At 41.7% G+C, this 19,889-nt stretch overlaps 1 protein-coding gene across 1 annotated transcript; it reads left to right on the top strand.

Moving 5' to 3' along the window:
• Window positions 1-578: 578 nt before the first annotated feature.
• Window positions 579-12,254, top strand: ALAS1 (5'-aminolevulinate synthase 1). The gene is made up of 11 exons (XM_081956348.1): window positions 579-733; window positions 2,810-3,057; window positions 4,326-4,538; window positions 5,150-5,299; window positions 5,410-5,632; window positions 6,171-6,355; window positions 7,627-7,806; window positions 7,893-8,057; window positions 9,428-9,696; window positions 10,817-10,979; window positions 11,888-12,254. The coding sequence occupies exons 2-11, from the start codon at window positions 2,835-2,837 to the stop codon at window positions 12,046-12,048; spliced, it is 1,932 nt and encodes a 643-aa protein (XP_081812474.1). The 5' UTR covers window positions 579-733; window positions 2,810-2,834; the 3' UTR covers window positions 12,049-12,254.
• Window positions 12,255-19,889: the final 7,635 nt, after the last annotated feature.

Below are 19,889 nucleotides of genomic sequence, written 5' to 3'. Positions count from 1 at the left end.
GCTACGGTTCGGTGCAGTCGCGTGATTACCCCTGCCTATTTTGGGAGCAACTTTCCGAAAAAGGGAGGGGAGGCGTAAAGAGGTCGCAAAGCGACCATTAAAGCAGCAACTTGTTTTATATGTACGAAATCCACATATTCTGAGCTTGGAAAATAAGAGAGATAATCAGACATAGAACCTAATTGCCTTTCTCCCTTCAAAATCACTCTCTTGGAGAGATCAGCACCTCCGACTCTACATTATTTATGGGCTGCAGTAGTTCCACCTATCCACGAAACGCGATGCGTTCCCTCTCCCTCATCGCCAGCGCGAGGACAGCCTAGAGTTCGGGGAGGCTGGGGGGTCCGGTAGCCGCGGGAGGAGGGAAGCGGCGGGCGGCGGCTCGAGGGCGGCTTCTCCTCGCTTTGACCTTGTGCGAGGCCGCCCAGTGGAGGCGCCGGAGGGGTTTAACCCTCTCCTTCTTTCCCCCCGCGACGCCGCACACCCGCCACCATCTCGAGCTAAGAGCGCGGTGGGAGACCCAAAGGTCTTCTTTTTTGTTTACCGCCGCGGAGCGATACATTCACAGAGGGACGAATTACTTCCGTCTCTCTTGCCAGATTGCTCCAAGTTGCGCAGCTGCCAAGATCCAGCCGGACGCATCTTCGCCCGCGCCTGCGCAATTCGCCCTTGCGCTCAACTTATATACATAAGCTTTCCGAGCGAACCTCTCAGAACGGGAAAGGTTTGGCAGGTGAGGGCCGGCGGGGGTAGGGAGGAGCGCGCGCGCGCGCGACCGCCAGCGCGAGGACAGCCTGGAGTTCGGGGAGGCTGGGGGTCCGGTAGCCGCGGGAGGAGGGAAGCGGCGGGCGGCGGCTCGGGGGCGGCTTCTCCTCGCTTTGACCTTGTGCGAGGCCGCCCAGCGGAGGCGCCGGAGGGGTTTAACCGGGAACTGGCGGACAGCGTCTTTGAATCGCCGGGGCGGCGGCAGAAGACGGGCGGAGGGGGCTTCGTCCCCGGGAGGAAACCTCGCCCTCCCCGCCCTTGTCTCTCGGTTGAAAGGAAAGAGGCGCCACAGAGATCGGCGCTCTCTTCTTGGCCAGGAATCCCAAACGATCCGGCCTGGCTGCGTCCCAGGGAGAAGGGACATCTCGGGGTCTGCTGGGTTGAAGCCTCTTTAGGGGTTTTCAAGCACTCATGGAGCAGTTGGGGACCAGTTTGGGATCGTGGTTAAAGGCAGCAGGCGCTAGCTAGAACCTAGAAAACGCCGGCTCTAGTCCTGCCTTGAGGCAGCTTGGGTGGCTTGGGCCAGTCACTTTCTCTCAGCGCTGGGAAGGAGGCAATGATAGATGGCTTCTGACAACCTTGCCAAGAAAACTGTAGGGACTTGGACAGGCAGTAATCAGGAGTCAAGGTTGACTTGAAGGCACTCACACAGTCAGTGTAGGGTACCTGAGTTTAGTTTTGGATCATTCCCGCCTCTAATTTTCTTTACTTCCATTTTTTTATTTAACATAGGTTATGCTATTAAATAACCATAGGTTATGCTGTTAAATAACCATAGGTTATGCTGTTAAATAACCATAGGTTATGCTGTTAAATAACCATAGGTTATGCTGTTAAATAACCATAGGTTATGCTGTTAAATAACCATAGGTTATGCTGTTAAATAACCATAGGTTATGCTGTTAAATAACCATAGGTTATGCTATAAGGGATGCGGTGGCTCAGTGGCTAAGACTTGTCGATCAAAAAAGTCAGCAGTCCAGTTCTTCTGCAGATATAATTTTTTTCTTCCTTTAGTGAATTTATTAAACATAACCTAAATTATATAATGCATATAAATTATATTATATAATTGTATAATGCAGGGACGTGGTGGCTCAGTGGCTAAGACGTTGAGCTTGTCGATCAGGAAGGTCAACAGTTCGGTAGTTCGAATCCCTAGCACCGCATAACGGAGTGAGCTCCCGTTACTTGTCCCAGCTTTTGCCAACCTAGCAGTTTGAAAGCATGTAAAAATGCAAGTAGAAAAATAGGGACCATCTTTGGTGGGAAGGTAACAGCGTTCCGGCCGCCTTCAGCGTTAGTCATGCCGGCAACATGACCATGGAGACGTCTTTGGACAGCGTTGGCTCTTCAGCTTTGAAATGGAGATGAGCACCATCCCCTAGAGTCGGGAATGACTAACACATATGTGCGAGGGGAACCTTTACCTTTATCTTATGTTATAAATTAACCCCTTGCAATGTTTCATGATCTCAGAAACTCTGCTTCCAAGATCATATTAACACTTCAAAGTCTTATATTGTAGCGTAACTTTAGGTATACAAAGCCTGCCCCTGCCAATAGATGAAAGGTTATTTTCAAGGTTTAAGCTGTAGTCCAATAACTTGGTGCAGAACAACCTACTTAGCAAAAACTTTATGTTGCAATATATTTTTCAGTATACCACATATTTGTATTTAGAGGAATACAAGAGGTACATAATTCTAAATTTGTATATCAATATTTCCAGATATTCGTATACTCAGTGTGGTATAATTTTATGTGGTGATACTAAATTTGCTAACTTGCTGCAGTTGTGAAAAGATTGCTCCACACATAGACGTTATTGCAAAAGAAAGGCTTTTCCCCAAGACTTAACTGTAGATATGTAGTGTAGGCTGTAATGTATCTCATGTATGCATAAAAGCTTCAAATGGACCCAAAGCTCTGTGAGTGAATTATTTTGTTACAGTACCTTCTAAATATGATAAACTGCATATGAAAAAAACAAGCATTTCACTTAAAAATAAACAATTGTGTACATTTTTTGTTTGCATTTTAGGGTATATGAGGTGCAGATTTATTTTATGCTTTCAACCAAACCTCTGAAAATGGAAACCATTGTCCGTCGTTGCCCATTCCTGTCAAGAGTATCCCAGGCTTTCTTGCAGAAAGCTGGAAAATCCCTTCTATTCTATGCTCAAAATTGCCCCAAAATGATGGAAGTTGCGACCAAGCCTGCTTCAAGAGCTATAAGCACTTCAGCAACTCACTGCCAGCAAACCGAAGAATCCACTTCTGCCAAGGAGAGTAAGTCTAGACCTATTAAATTGACTAATTTGATCTGCCATGAACAAAAATCTTTTGACGAATGAAGGCAACTATACATGTCCCAGGATAATATTGTAAGATCAAATCTGGGTCTGAAGAAGAGTAAGCCTCTGATCCCAGTAACCAACCCAGATTCGATCTTGCAAAAATCTTTTGCCTCATATGGGGAAAATGTGCTTGTATACATTGTTTAATAATTTATTCCATTTAGAAGTAATCTGGGACATAAGCACTGCATTGAAGCATGCTATACTTTATTTCTTAATCTATAAATTGATGATAATAATTCTGAAAATAACATTTCATATGTTAAGACTATCTGACAATTTTTGGAAAAGGTGGCAGCCTATTTAAACTTTGAACATCATTCCATGAGTTAAAGGCCAAAGTATATTGTACTTTGCATCCAGCAGAAACTAGGAACAGAGGTGAAGAAAAACATAAAGCTAGGAAAATAGCGTGTAAAGAAAGTTGACCTTGTGTACAGCAGTATGCTGTAGCTACCCCAAATGGAAAAAGAATTGTTTATAAGCTTTTGTTTTTATTGTAGAAAATATTTTCAATAACTGTTTTAAGCACTACTACAGTATACTTTTAGTGCATTATGCAATAAGACTTCTAAACCTGCTGATAGGAAGGAAACTTCTAGAAGCTATAAATTCAGCATTGCATTGTTTGAACTTCATAGTTCTCATAAGTTCTGGTAGATATAATTATCTAACAATTTTCTTCAGAGCAAACACAGAGCATGCAAAGGATTCTGCGTATTTGTTGGCTACAATTATATGCATGCATTGTCGAAACAGCTAATGGGAAGTCTAGCTGATCTGAATTTTTCAAGTTATTAAAATGCAAATAGTGAAATGAAGTTGTGTTTTCAATAAACGTGCTGTTAGACAATAAATATAAACATATTTTTGTAGGGAAGCAAAATAGCGGACAGCATAGTCTAAGATATAGAGTTTTTCTGGATAACTTAAACCTGCTCTTTGGAAGGCTTTGAGTAGAAAATACCTTCAGTGCTAATAGTTTTGAAGGAAATCCATCTTTACTTTTTGATACTTAAGGGACCTTAAATAATGCAGTGCACACAAGCTGTATTTAAGACACTAAAAACATACATAATGTTCCCATTAGAACGTTCTTCCTGATGGTAAGCAGTATTACACAAACTACAGAGGCATAAGAAATATGTTCAACGACTGCTTCACATATTTTGTTCTGTAATGGTTTTTTCTTCCATTCAGAGAACAAAAACTCTACAGATGTGACTAAGCAAAACCAAAGCAGACCCCAGATTTCTGGAAGTGAACCATCTGCTGGTAGCCCAAGTGCTAATCAAGCTCCTGTGAGTAAATGCCCATTCTTGGCAGCTCAGGTGAGTGAAGGAAACAATGTTTTCTGTGAAGCCAGCAGGGAACTCCAGGAGGATGTGGAAGAAATGCAAGCTGTAAGAAAAGGTGTGTAGTGAAAGTCTAAGTGTTTGTTTGTTTATACAACATACAAAAAGATAGTTGTAGTAACCAGCTTTAAAGAGAAGAAATTATTAAACTTTTAAAATCAGATACAAATTTGCAACACTTTTCAAATAGTAATTCTGCTAATATCCCATGTTGTTCATCTATTCATTCTACATACCTTCCCTTGGCTAATAATTGCAGCAAACTTTGATTTGACAAAGGGAGGGCTTTTAACTCAGATTTTAAAATATCATTGAGCTCTTTTTTCTGTTTGGCTTAGATTTTTTGTTAGCTGAAATTTAATATTCACCTGGATTAATTAACAAAGCTTCTTTATGGCACTATTGAATGGCAATAGGTTACAATCAGAATGAATTACATATGGCATAGGATAGAATGTTATCATCTACCATATCCTAAATGAAAGGCACATAAAATAGTTGTTGCCCATGAAAGACCCTGTAATAGCGTATACTTATCAAACAGGCTTTACACATAGAAAATGTAACATAGAACTGTTCGGTAATACTGTATTTGAAATCTTTTTGAACAATTCAACTATTCCGGAATGGCTTCTTAAGTTGTTAATGTTACTATATTTTATTGTATAGAATTTACCCAAACACCAGAAAGTACTGTTGAGGTTAATGCTCAGATGGATGGTGAAAAGAAAAATGGCTTGTTGAAGAAATTCCAGGACATAATGTTGAAGCAGAGGCCAGAAAGGGTATCTCATCTGCTGCAGGAAAACTTGCCAAAGTGTAAGGATTAGCTTTGTTGAACTGACTAATATTAATCAAAACTTGCAACTTTCAATGTTTTGCTAAATCTAAATAGAAATAATATTTCACTTTAGTATTTTCATTTTTAGCTGTATCGACTTTTCAATATGATCAGTTTTTTGAGAAGAAGATTGATGAGAAGAAAAAAGATCATACATATCGTGTGTTTAAAACTGTGAATCGAAGAGCCCAGATTTTTCCCCTGGCAGATGATTATTCAGAATCCTTAATCAACAAGAAAGAAGTGTCTGTCTGGTGTAGCAATGATTATCTTGGGATGAGTCGCCACCCTAGAGTTTGTGGAGCTGTTATGTAAGTATTTTAAGTAAAAATAACATGTTTTTAATTAGTGTTGTGTAGAATTTTGCACAAACATTTTTAAGAAGGTGACTAGATGACTTACTTTCTAGAAGATCCTCTTTGGTTATGAAGTACTGTGTCAGATAAATCTTGAGGATCCCTCTCGTACCTAATACTGTCTTATTTATTATTATTAAATTCATTGTAACCCATCTTGCCTCAAGGCAACCCTTTCCCCCCTTGGTTTTCGAAGGTCCAGTGGAAAATAGAATAGCTATATTTATTTATGTAAAAGTTTTGTATGACCAGTCATCCTAAACCCAAGTTTCTGTGGGTCCCAAAAGCAGTAAAACCTTTTTTTGAGACAGAACCTATTTTTGAGGCTTATTCATTAAACTCATCAAATTGATTACTTGTTCGTTAATATTTTGGAATCTTGGATAAAATCTGATAATTAAGTACTCTAGAAATAATTATATGAAATAGCATAAACCTAAATTGCAAGTATAATGTTATCCCAAGTGGTGCCACTGATGGAATTTTCTCACAGGGAAACACTGAAACAACATGGTGCAGGAGCAGGAGGCACAAGAAATATTTCGGGAACCAGCAAATTTCATGTTGATCTTGAAAAAGAATTGGCTGATCTTCATGGAAAAGATGCTGCTCTTTTGTTCTCTTCTTGCTTTGTAGCAAATGATTCAACACTCTTCACATTAGCTAAAATGCTACCAGGTAAGATCCAATTTTTCCTATTATTTTACAAGGTAAATATTTTAACCTAACAATTCCATAGCATTTTCTTCTACAGGTAAGTTCTCACCTTAGGACCGCAATCAAACCCAAAATTTCCATTGCTAGGGGGACAGTTATTAAGTAAATTTTGACCATTTTACAACCTTGAGTCCCACAGTTTGGTGAATCACTGCAGATATTAAGTTAGCAACACAGTTGTTAAGTGAATCTGGTTTCCGTATTGACTTTGCTTGTCAAAAGTCGCAAAGGATGATCGTATGATCCCAGGACATTGCAACCGTCATAAATACATGCAGTTGCTAAGCATCTAAATTTTGATCATATGACTACAAGGGATGTTACAATGGTGCTAAATGTGAAAAATGATCATAAGTCACTTTTTTCAGTTCCATTGTAAGTTCTAACAAGTCACAAAATGAATGGTGGTAAGTTAAGGATTACCTGTATTGGTAATTGATATTGGTAATTGCATTGATTTCCTTTTAAATGCAGTTGTTGCAAATAAGAATAGTTGCTGGTTCAAAACCATAACTGGTCATTTTAACAGTTCATCAAGGGTAGATGGTAATTCCTTATCTGTATTTTTTGCTAACTCTTCATAAGGAGCTATTTTTAAAAAACAAGATGTATGCTTACCTGACTACATGCTTATGACTACCTTTAATAAAATAGAGTATTTTTCTTGTAAGAATCTCCTAAAATCCGTACAATCAAGAAAAACTTAATTTTGATGGAATCCATCATGCTGAGTTAGATTTCTAAAACATTTCATAAAACAAGGAAACATGTCATAGCAGCAGCAGTTTAACTCCAAAGCATTGTTATCATAAGAATAATAGCATAAATTTTATCTTTTCATTGATATATACCTACCCTAGCTATCAGCCTCCACCTTTTTTTTAAATGACAACTTGGATTTGTGTAATTGTTGCCCAAAAACAAAAATTGAAATCCATGTTAGGTAAGAGCAATTTACTAGTATCTGCTTGTAGCTCCAATATTTGAGGGAGTTGAAAGAGTTTTCTTGCCTCATGATTTTTATTGCATACATAGCTAGAGGGATTCATGTTGTTACTGGGGATGAGGTATTAGTTGCCACTTGGAATCATCTGGTTTCCAACTGGCTTAACCAGTTGCCCCAGTTCTATTTTGTAAAATCAATAAGTATCCAAGTTAAGAAGATCAGTATGTAATGTTTTACACTGTTGGGTTGCATTTATTCTTTTTTTTTCTTTTTTTCCTTTCCTCAGATTGTGAAATTTACTCTGATTCAGGAAACCATGCTTCCATGATTCAGGGGATTCGAAACAGTAGAGTGCCAAAGCATATATTTCGGCATAACGATGTTGGTCACCTTAGAGAGCTCCTGAAAAAATCTAATCCATCTATTCCAAAAATTGTTGCATTTGAAACTGTTCATTCAATGGATGGTATGTTTGATGTCTGAGGCACATGTTACTGAAACTTTGGAAATGATGATTATAAAAACCAAAATATAAATATAACCTTGTTTTAGGTGCAGTTTGTCCATTGGAAGAGCTTTGTGATGTGGCTCATGAGTACGGAGCAATTACATTTGTAGATGAAGTACATGCTGTTGGACTCTATGGAACACATGGTGGTGGCATTGGAGACAGAGATGGAATAATGCATAAGATGGATATTATTTCTGGAACACTTGGTAAGTATATTCATATGTGCTGAAATCTAGTTTGAAGGATAAGTAAAATGAGTCAAAACAGTGATGGATAATCATTAAATCTTCAGAGATAATTGATTTTGGGTTAAATCTAACGACCCTATCTTCTGATCAATGTTTTTGAAAATTAACTTTACAAAAATCTGCTTTTCATTTTAGATCTTTAAAGACAGGTTTGGTCTTTATTTGAGGAGGGAATTATGTAAGGGCACTTGGTAGGAACAGAACTGGTAATTCCATATAGTAGAAAGCGGTATTTTCTACAGGTAAAATATATTGCAAATCTTTAATGCAAACAAAGCATGGTTTGAACTAAGGGAAACTAATTTAATTCGTTTAAATTTAAAGGAACTGTGAATTGACAGTATTATGCAAGAGAGAGAAAGGACTGTAATCAACTCCATCTGCTCTTATTTTGCAATTGAGAGATATTGGTTTACCCTAAGTATGCTTTCCCAGTAGATTGCTTTACAAGTGGAGTTTGGTATGTTTGCATTCTTGGGATCTTGCACAAAAGACAGTAAGCAAATGAGAACATGTTTTAGAGATGACAAAACATTATACAACAATTTCCTAATTTTGGTTATAGATGACAAAATCTAAGATTCCATGCAATTTACTTAGTGAACAATTGCTATCTTTGTATGGAGAATTCATCCTGTACCAAAACTTCAAGTGAAAGCTTTAAATTACTTTATTTTGAATGTAGTAAGGTTTATTAAAGGTGTTACTTTATGGTATAGAAAATAAGTTCAGAAATACCGTGTTTCCCTGAAAATAAGACATGGTCTTATTTTCTTTTGACCCCCGAAATAAGTGCTTGGTCTTATTTTTGGGGAGGTTTTATTATTTTTGAGGTGCAGGAGACCCCTTAACTTCGGCCCACGGATCAGCTGATCCAGAGAGGGCCAGAGGTTCTGTTTCTGTTTCTGGCACACTCTTGCCAGCCCTAGCATTGCTTGGCCTGCCACTCTTTTTGTGGCTGCCACTAAGAGAAGGGGCGTAGTAACTAGGGTTTGTGGGAACGACCTCTGTAAGGTCATTCTGCATGGATGGCAGGGGCATGTGGGGCATGTTCCCCCTTTCCCCCCCCCCAGGAAATGGCAGGAACCGGCTGCGCATGCATTTAAATATTTTAGGGGAGGGCTTATTTTAGCGCATGTGCTCAAATGTCCAATTGGGCTTATTATCCGGGGAGGTCTTATTTTCGGGTACTTGATGGCAGTATGATAAAGGTACCTCCTGCAAGAAGATTTGATACTAGAAGAGTACTGCTTAAGATAACAGTTTTTGTATTATTTGTGTTGATTGAGAGATGCCAAGAACTGAGACTTTACTTTTTTTTCTTCCAGGTAAAGCCTTTGGTTGTGTGGGAGGCTATATTGCCAGTACGAGTTCTTTAATAGATACTGTCCGTTCCTATGCCGCTGGCTTCATTTTTACCACTTCCTTACCACCCATGCTTTTAGCTGGTGCATTAGAATCTGTGAGAACACTCAAAAGTACAGAGGGGCAAGTCCTCCGCCGACAACACCAACGTAATGTTAAACTCATGAGACAAATGCTGATGGATGCTGGGCTTCCTGTAGTGCATTGTCCCAGTCATATCATTCCTATCAGGGTAAATATTTAGCATACTATCATTTTACAATAAAGTTTGGAAGCATCGGCAATTTGTAGCATAGAGGAAAGACATATCTTTAAAGATCATAATTTTTTGCTTTTTGTTAAACTTTGTGTATTAAACCTAATACACGTGTAGCTAGTTCTGTTGCAAAAATAAATAGGAGTACGTAGGCAGAGTGAAGTGGGAAAGATGTCCAGACATATATAGGATATATATGCATATATAGATGTGTGTGTATTTGTGTATAACTATTTATTGATATATGAACGGGAGACAGACAGGTATATCGAGGAAGAAATGATAGAAGGATGGGGGAGGATTCATTAAATAGCTGATGGTGACTGAATAAATAAACCTTTTCAAGAATCATTAGGTGATAACAGTTTTTGATGGAAGTTTATTTGATTTCCAAACTGTTTTTGTTAATGAAGAATTGTTTTGTTTCCAGAGCAAATGGATTATTCCAATAACAGAGCTTGGGGAAAATGCCTAGCATGGTGAAGATTAACTGACATTTTGAGAGAATAGAAAGCTTTTTGTTGGTAGTTGCATCTTTGTCCACTTGAACATGGGGAGCTGAGAGCTGTACTTTGTAAAAAAAAACAACACATCACTTTGTCAACTGAGGCTCAATAGCATGCCGAAATGATACCAAAATAGAATGGGGCCACTTTTTTCTCCTGTCATTTTGGGGGCATACCCTTTTTCCCCACCAAAAATCATGCATCTAATATTTAGCAGTTTGCCACAAAATATTTCTTCCCAAGAGTTTATACCATAAAAATACAGGGAGGGCATCAAGGCTGTAAATTTCCTTACAGTGAATTATATATTGGGGCTGCATAACTGAAAGAACTCCCTCTATGATGATGGCAAGACAAGTTCCATTCTTTTCTTCCAATTCCCTCTGGCTCTTGCCTTCTTTGTCATTTTTCCATAACCACTTTTCTTTTGTCTCTATATAGTTTATATCTCATTAGCAAAGATTAGATACAGTTATGAGAAGTAAACTTGTTCCATGTAATGGTTGACTTTTTTTCAGGAACAGTTATAGTTGGTCAAAAGAAATTGTGCCTTCAGCCTAGAAACTCATCTGATCTTTTATTAACTTCAGGTTGCAGATGCTGCTAAAAATACTGAGATCTGTGATAAAATGATGAACAAACATAGCATCTATGTCCAGGCAATAAATTATCCCACTGTGCCACGTGGAGAAGAGTTACTACGTATTGCCCCCACACCACATCATACTCCACAAATGATGAATTATTTTTTAGGTGAGTGAAAAAACCCAGCTTTAAGATGTTATCCTTGACCAGAATATGCATTGCTGAAGACATCTTCATATAGAAAAAGGAAGTGCTATGTTGCCGGCCTGTATATGCAATTTCTCAGCTGTAAAAAGAGATCAGTATCAACCATTCAATTTCTAAGCTGAATTTATTTAGTCATTCAATTGATATAGTTGCCTGTCTCAAATGTCATAACTCTAGCAAGCTAAAAGTACTGAAAAACAAGGGGAAAAAACCACATAAAATTATAAATAACATATACAGCAACAAGAAAAATCAATCAATGATTTTGTTAACCAAGTACTTTTTATGACTAGTAATAAGGATCTAGCTTAGCTGCACTTGTTTAAATAATTTCCTCTTTCTGTGATTAAGACAAATTATCATCAATACTGCTTGGTTTCATTTTAGAAGGGCCTTCAATCAAATATGCCTCCTTGTGATGGTAGGCTATGGATCTCCTGCCTCTGTAAAGTAAGCCACAAGTGTCCAAAGCACATATTTGTGTTTTAGGGCTGTATAAAGCATTTGAAGGGGGCAAAACATGTTAGCATGTTTTAATCTTTCAATTTCTAGAGAAAGAGTTTGGTAAAGAGATGATAGATTTTGGAATTATTTTAAGATTTTATTAGGAGAAAACTAAGACACACATACACACACACAAACATACATGCTTAAATGGTAATAGGACTTAACTCTTTAAAAGTAATCTTTATGTGCAATTAACTCATTCAGTATTAAGACAATAGTGAATCTATTACTGAAAGAACAAAACCAGTGTTTTAGGTTTTGCTGGATTTTTCTCATTAATATATTTTCACCAATTAAAGCTTACAATTGAGGAAGAAAGTAAACTTCTTTAAATTGTCAACTATGTTTTTCTTTTCTTGTAGACAACCTGCTAAATACCTGGAAGGAAGTGGGCCTAGAATTGAAACCCCACTCCACAGCGGAGTGTAACTTCTGTAGTCGACCCTTGCACTTTGAAGTTATGAGTGAAAGAGAAAGATCCTACTTCAGTGGAATGAGTAAACTTGTGTCAGCTACTGCTTGAAACAAATTGCAGCTTCATCTATGTTTAGAAGTCAGATATTCAAGATATATACTATATTGCCAAAAGTATTCGCTCACCCATCCACATGATCAGAAGCAGTTGTGAGCGAATACTTTTGGCAATATAGTGCATGTTATAGCTTATTATGTGCATCTTACTCTATGGTTTGAATAAATTTGTGGAAAATAAAGTTTAAGATGATGTTTGCCAATTCTTTATTTTATAATCACATTTCCCATTGTAATGTCTAAATAGATATAAAACATGTTTTTATTAATTTTGAAATATATAACAGATCCATGTTAATTAATACATTCGTCCTTTCATTTTTTAGTAACATGGTGCCATGATGTAAAGTAAATGAGATGAGAGAACTTGTTCGTTTTCATTGTACATTTTAGCTGTATGCAGCCACACTTTGAGGGGGACATGTGCCAACTTACAGCAAGAGGTAAAACAGAGTGCAGACGAAATACCACATATTTAGTGCTTTGAAAGGAGAAAAACAAAAGAGAAACATTGGCTAGTTATTAAGGACTAGAGGACTTTTTTTTGTACTTCAAGTCCAAAACACTACAAATATATGTATGATCTGGCAGAGAAGGCATACCACTGATCCTGGTCTGTCAGGGAATTGCATTTGGCAAGTCCCAGAAGGTAGGCTTTCTCTGCCAGGGTGCCCCTCCACTTGTGGAATTTTCTCCCCCTGGACATTAGGTTAGCTCCATCCCTCTTAACATTCCACAGGTTCCTCATGATCTTGTTTTGTCTCTGACTAGATGCAGCTAATTAGTCCCTTAATCAAGACATGGATAGAGTGAAGTCTGTACATAACAGTCTTACTTTACACAGATGAAGTAAGATAATGAAGCCATAGTTAGATTCCAAGAGGGCTCTATCTTGATTGCTAAGCCAGGCTTATGGCTTGGCATGCTGTGCTTGCTTCTATTTGGCAAAAACATTCACACCTTGTTTATTTTATCTGTGATTATTTATTGCAATTCCAAAATCTATATTTGGACAATGCCTTTATTACAAGCCATCAAAAGTGTACAAACTTGGTATTTCTAAGGGAAAAAGTTTGAAGAAAAGGAAATAGAGGTGAAAGGTATAAAGGTATTTTAATAAGAATAGTAAAGGAGCAAACTTAAGTTTAATTAGGTATTAGGTTGTTAGAACATAGGGTAGACTGTTGTTCCTTTCAGTAATACTTACTTGGTTTTTTCACCAGTTAGATCCTTATTAAAATCTAGTAAAATGCCCAAACTTCATATACTTGAACAAGGCGGAAGAAGCATATTATCTGATAGTCCTGTAGGTTGCCTGTTAGATTACCAGTCTCCCAAGGAAAGTTGATGGACTTCCATATCTATTTAAACATAAGCTTCAATGAGTTCAGTGGAATTACATCCATATAAGTAAAGTGTGTGAATGTGTGTGAGCTTGTGCAAACGACTACAGACTTAAGTATGTTGTGATGCATCCATAATAACTATTAATCTAATCTGGCAACTCTTAGGACCTTGAACTTTATTTTGAATTACTAGAGTACATATTAACATATGTTTTGTATGCTTACACAATCCTTTTTTAAATTCTTTCTTCAGCCTTTTTGGCACCTGCTGCTGCAGCTAAACAAAAGGAAAAATAGCTGGCACATACAGCTTTCACCTGCAGCTGAAATAGTTTGGCCCGCTGCCCTTGGCAGAATTGAGTAGAAAAAGAAGCCATTATTGGCATGGCGCTTCATCCTTTTTACAGTACACTGAGGACATATTTTCTTGCTAGCATTTTTGGGTAAATGGGACTAACCTTCTGATTTGAAACATCCCTTTTATATCCTTTCATTAATGTCTGCTTCCACAGCAGCCCTGGAATGCAAATGTCATATCTGCCTCACCTGTTGATGTCCAATTACCAATTGGGGTTTCTTATCAAAGAACTTCAATGTTATCCAATTTTTGTGGATTCAAATTTTTCAAACAAGGGGAGAGGGGATCCAAAGTTAACTTTGTTCTTGCTCCCCTTCCCCCTCATCAACAGCACCATAACTCAATTCTGAGGAAGAAACCTTGACTTAGTACAGTTTGCTATGTTCTTCAGGGACTTTCCTTCTTCTAAAAAGCATGGTGGGCTATAGGCATATACTGTATCTTTGCTCACTCTACAGCTCTCCACTAAGGGTGGGTGGGGCATGGGTCCTCTGCCTCTCAGACGTGTTTGGTTCCATCCCTCCCTTCCTCAAAAGTTCTATTTCTCCTTCCACTCTAAATCATTGATATGTTAATATCCATGATATTATATTACACAAAGGTGGAACAAAGACTTTGAAAAAGCTGGAATATATTTGATTTCTACCTTCTCTACTACTGTTCTACTTTTTCTATTACTGTTAGAAGGTATTACAGGCTAGTAGCAACGATGCAAAGTTGCTGATGGTAAAAGTCAGGGAATCCAGTATGTTCCGCTATTGATAGTTTTATAACAATTAAACCTTTATTTTTCAAACTTAGCAATTTTAAGATGTGTGGACTTGAATTTCAGCATTCCCCAGCCATCAGGCCATGCTACAGGAATGCCCTGTAGCTGCACTTCAGAATTTTTCAGAACTCTATAATTATCTGTAGCTTTGTTTCATATAAAAGTTCCCCCTAGTGGAAACTGCGACAATAGGCTTTTCTGTACAGTACTTTTTTATACTCTTTGCAAGGAATTCATGTTTAGAGCACTAGCAGCATCTACAACATAATACATGTACTTTCTAAACATTAATTAAATAATGATTAATAATTAATCTCTCTTCCACACAAAATCTTACTTGTTCAAAATTCTAATAAAGTGAATCAGATGCCTTTATCACCACTTTAATTCTGTCAAAGTCCAGAGAAAATGGTAAAGCTTTTTAAGGAATTATTGCAAAACATAAAAAACAAATTATGAGTAATATTTACATATTCATTAGTTATAAAATTGTAATCTAAAACAAAAAATAAAAATAAACTTGTTTTAAATACTTTTAAAAATGTGGTTTATTCTTATTTAATATGAAATGTATGCCAAGGGGGTGGTAGTTATTTTTTTATTAGCAGATATAGTAACCTTTTAAAGAATGAATAAATTATACATTTTGGGAATCCAATTTTTTTGAATAGTAGTAGTAGTAGTAGTAGTAATAATAATAATAATAATAATAATAATAATAATAATAATAATAATAATAATAATAATAATAATAATACTTTAATTTATAGACCGCACCCTTTCCTAAACAGGACTCGGGGTGGTGTACAGTCATATTAAAAACAATGTGAATACAAAAATATAGATATACATAGATAAGTAGACGGAGGAGGTAGGATATGCACTGTACAATAATAGATTAAAATTCGAATAAAAAATTAAAAATACCCTTAAAAACCACCCCAAAATAAGATGTTTGCCAGGAGGTTGAAAGTGGGACTATAAATCAGCTAAGCCAGCTAATTGGAACAGGTGGGTCTTAAGTTTCTGTCGGAAGGAGTGGAGGTCGGTAGTAGTTCTGATATCGGGGGGGAGGTCATTCCAGAGGGTTGGGCCCATCACAGAGAAGGCTCTACTCCTGGGCGCCGTCCGTTGACACTGCTTGGTGGACGACACCCGGAGGAGTCCCTCCCTGTGGGAGCGGATTGGTCGCAGGGATGTATGAGGTGAGATGCGATCCCGCAGGTAACTAGGTCCCGTGCCATGAAGCGCTTTGAAGATGGTAACCAACACCTTGAAACGCACCCGAAAAACCACAGGCAGCCAGTGCAGCTCGCGTAGGAGTGGTGTTATATGGGAGTATCTGGTCCTCCCCATGATAGCCCGCGCAGCCGCATTCTGAACTAGCTGTAGTCTTCGGGTGCATCTCAAGGGGAGCCCCATGTAGAGAGCATTGCAGTAGTCCAGGCGAGACGTCACCAGCGCATGAGTGACTGCGTAAGGCGTCCCGGTCCAATAGGGGGTGCAATTGGTGCACCAGGCGAACCTGGCGGAACGCCCCCCTTGCCACGGCTGCCACATGGTCATCCATCGACAGCCGGGCATCAAGGACGACGCCCAAATTGCATGCCCGCTCCACGGGGGTCAATTGTTCGCCCCCTATGGCCAACAATGGAGTCCACTGGTTGAACCGGGGCGCTGGTATCCACAGCCACTCCGTCTTGGAAGGGTGAGTCTGAGTCTGTTGTCCCCCATCCAGACCCAAACGGCTTCCAAGCACCGGGACATCATTTCAACGGCCTCGTTGGGGTGGTTTGGGGTGGAAATGTACAGCTGTGTGTCATCAGCGTACAGATGGTATCCAACCCCAAAACCACAGATGATTTCACCTAGCGGCTTCACGTATGTGTTGAACAGGAGGGGCGAGAGGACCGACCCCTGCGGCACCCCACAAGTGAGCGGCCTCAGGGTCGACCTCTGCTCCCCTGCCAACACACATTGCGTCTGGTCGGAGAGGTAGGAGCAGAACCACTGCAAAACGGTGCCCCCTACTCCCACCCCCTCCAGCCGGCGCAATAGGATACCATGTTCGATGGTATCGAAGGCCGCTGATAGGTCTAATAGGACCAGGATAGAGGAACAGCCCCTATCTCTGGCCCTCCAGAGATCATCCACCAACGCGACCAAGGCCGTCTCCGTGCTGTGACCGGGCCGGAAGCCGGACTGGCGCGGGTCTAGATAGTCGGTTTCCTCCAGGTGACGTGGGAACTGTTGTGCCACCACACTCTCTACAACCTTCGCTAAAAAGGGAAGGTTGGAGACGGGACAATAATTAGCTAGCTCCACCGGGTCCAGGGAAGGCTTCTTGAGTAGGGGCCCCACCACCGCCTCTTTCAAGGCGGCCGGTAAGGACCCCTCCTCCAATGAAGCGTTCACAAGACCCAGGAGCCAGTCTCGTGTAACCTCCCAGGATGCCAGTACAAGCCAGGAGGGACACGGGTCCAATAAACATGTAGTGGCTCGCAGTCGCCCACGTAACCTGTCCAAATCCTCAGGGGCAACAGAGTCAAACTCCTCCCAGCGTGGTGCCTCAAGATTTGCCTCCGACGTCTCCCCTGGTCCACTGAAGGGGGCCCATCCACTCCGGATCTGAGCGATTTTGTCCTGCAGATATTCCCCAAACTCCTCTGCTCTACCCTGCAAAGGGGCTTCCTGCGGCCTCTGTGATAGGAGGGAGCAGGTCACCCGAAACAGGGCGGCAGGGCAGTTATCTGCGGACGCAATAAGAGCGGCACAGTGTCTGCGTTTGGCCGCTCTCAGTGCCACAAGATAGGTCCATAAATAGGCTCTTACCTGTGTTCGGTCAGATTCGGAGCGCGAGGACCTCCACCTGCTTTCTAGGTGTCTCTTGTGGTGTTTCATCACCCTCAGCTCCTCGGTAAACCAAGGAGCCAGGGTGGTTCGTTGCCGCAGGAGAGGCCGCAAAGGCGCTACCCGGTCCAAGGCCCCAGCAGCCGCCCTATTCCATGCGGCTACTAGGTCCTCCATCCGGGAGCGGGTCAGGGCTACAGAAAGTGGCCCAAGCTCCGTCTGGAACCTATCCGGTTCCATCAGTCGCCTGGGGCGGAACCATCTGGGACAGTCTGGTTCCGCCTCCCCGCGGTGGGGGGTAGCGCCAGGGAAGTCGAGCCGGAGAGATGAGTGATCTGACCATGACAGGGGTGTAATAACCAGATCCCCTATTCCCAGATCACTCGTCCACTGTCCAGAGACAAAAACCAGGTCCAGTGTGTGACCACCTTCGTGTGTGGGGCCCTGAATTAATTGGGTCAGGTCCATGGCTGTCATGGAAGCCATGAACTCCCGAGCCGCCTCAGATGCTTCACCCGTCGACGGCAGGTTGAAATCCCCCATAACCACAAGTTTGGGGGTATCAACCGCCGTCTCTGCGATCAGCTCGAGGAGCTCGAGCAGGGCCGCTGATGCATAGCAAAGAGCCAAGTATACAATCAGCAAGCCCAACTGCCTCCCTGGGCCCCATTTCACACCAAGGGACTCACACCCGGGTATCTGTGGCACAGTGAACTCTCTCGGTTCCAGAGTCTCCCGTATAATTACCGCCACCCCACCACCCTTACCCAGGGCCCGCGGCTGATGAAATGCACAGTAGCCTGGTGGGCACATCTCCACGAGGGGTAAACCACCCTCGTGGTCCAACCAGGTCTCCGTAATCCCTGCAAGGTCCAGCTCCCCCTCCGAGATCAACTCATTGATGAGGGGGGCCTTGTTGACAGCGGACCTTGCATTGCAGAGCATCAGCCTCAGGCCCTGGCTCTGTAGGTCCTGGCCACCTAGACTGCGGGGGTTGGTACAAGCGACCGGGCGTGTCCAACAGCCACGGTCTCCCAACCGACTACGAGATTTTCTTCCATCCTCGCACCCACCCCTCCCCACGACCGTTGGAATAAAACAACCCTCTATTGGAATATCATTCTCCCTTCCCCCCCCCAATCCGCTCACTCCCCCCTTGACCTCACCTGTTTGCCTGGCAAAAGTCCCCCTCCTGGCCTGATTATCCCTCCCACCCACCCTGGAACCCCCTAAAATGGATAAAAAACATTTAGTTAAAAACCCCCTGAGTCTTCGCTTCCTCCACCTCTCTGGGTTAACGAACCCGTCATTAAGGTGGGCCCTTGAGTGGGCAAAGGGCCATACCTGCGAGAGGGGGGACTCCCGCAGTAGGAGCAAGTCTGACCTCGAATATATGCTGGAGAGAGCTGTAACAGGGCCAGGGTGCTATCGGTGTTAAATTGAGTAAACAAGCCAGGTTCCACGTCAGATGGTAAGTCAAGTAATAAATAGATGGTAAGTAGATGGTAAGTGGATGGTAAGTGGATGGTAAGTAGATGGTAAGTAGATGGTAAGTAGATGGAGGCCAGGAGGCAGTCTGTGGTGTGGGTACAGGCAGACAGTCTAAATAAATACTTGATGATATTTGATGATAAGCGGGGTGGGTAGATGAACAATAGGATGGCAGGGGTGAGAGATGGTGGGGGGTAATCAAGCAGGCACGCACAACAGTCAGCTGGAAGCAGTTATAAATAGTCAAAATAACAGGTGGGCAGGTAGTTACAGATGGTTACAGATGGTCAACGAGGGGCACCTGGGCACAGCCATGGCAGGCAGATGGCAGGGGCCAATGAATCCTTTGCCTGCCTGGCACTAAGCCTCCTGCCAGTCTCCAGGGCAAAAACCCACCCTGCCCCTCGTGCCACAGGTCTCCCTCCTTCTGCCAGGCTCCAGCACAGACCTTTAGGAACTAGCCCGTCGTAGCCTGCCTTCCCCTGCTTCGGCGACCCCCCCGCTGCTGGTCCTGGCCCGGGCGCTGCTCCGGCTGGCCTACGGCCCTCCCGCAGGCCTTCTATCGGCCTCCAGCGTCTCGAGCCACGTTCAGCCCCCGAACGGCCTTCAGACGATCCTCACCCTCCAGTTCGGCCTCCAACTCAAGCTCCGACTCCGACTCCGCCTCCAGCTTCCCATTTCGGCTCCAGCCGGTGCTTTCTCCTTTTCTCCTCTGGCTGTTCGACCACCCTGGAGGGCCAATTTAGGCCCTACGGAAAGCCAGGGTGGTCGCTGCCCTAATTCCCGACCCTCAGGATGGAAAGAGGGCCGGGGGCATCCCCTCCCCCATCAGAGAGCTCCGTAGACATACGGAGCTCAGAAGTCAGCAGCCATTTCCCTGGAAGCTCCTCCTTCCCTATAGTAACATTATTTCACCTTCAGTATAATTCCCTATAGTAACATTATTTCACCTTCAGTATAATTATTCTATATTCAATGAAACTAAAGCTTCTCAAAAAACGGGTTCCACTGTTTTGGAA

The sequence above is a fragment of the Natrix helvetica genome (assembly GCF_964273705.1).
Source record: "Natrix helvetica genome assembly, chromosome: 1".
NCBI lineage: Eukaryota > Metazoa > Chordata > Lepidosauria > Squamata > Natricidae > Natrix > Natrix helvetica.
The sequence above is the reverse complement of the archived record's forward strand: the minus strand, read 5'-3'. Positions and strand labels throughout refer to the sequence as shown.

Excerpts from the sequence above, each read along its gene's own strand:
- ALAS1 (XM_081956348.1), top strand. The coding sequence starts at position 2,835 with ATGCTTTCAACCAAACCTCTGAAAATGGAAACCATTGTCCGTCGTTGC. Across the intron at positions 5,633-6,170 it reads AGAGTTTGTGGAGCTGTTAT|GGAAACACTGAAACAACATG; the intron begins GTAAGTATTTTA and ends ATTTTCTCACAG. Across the intron at positions 6,356-7,626 it reads ATTAGCTAAAATGCTACCAG|ATTGTGAAATTTACTCTGAT; the intron begins GTAAGATCCAAT and ends TCCTTTCCTCAG.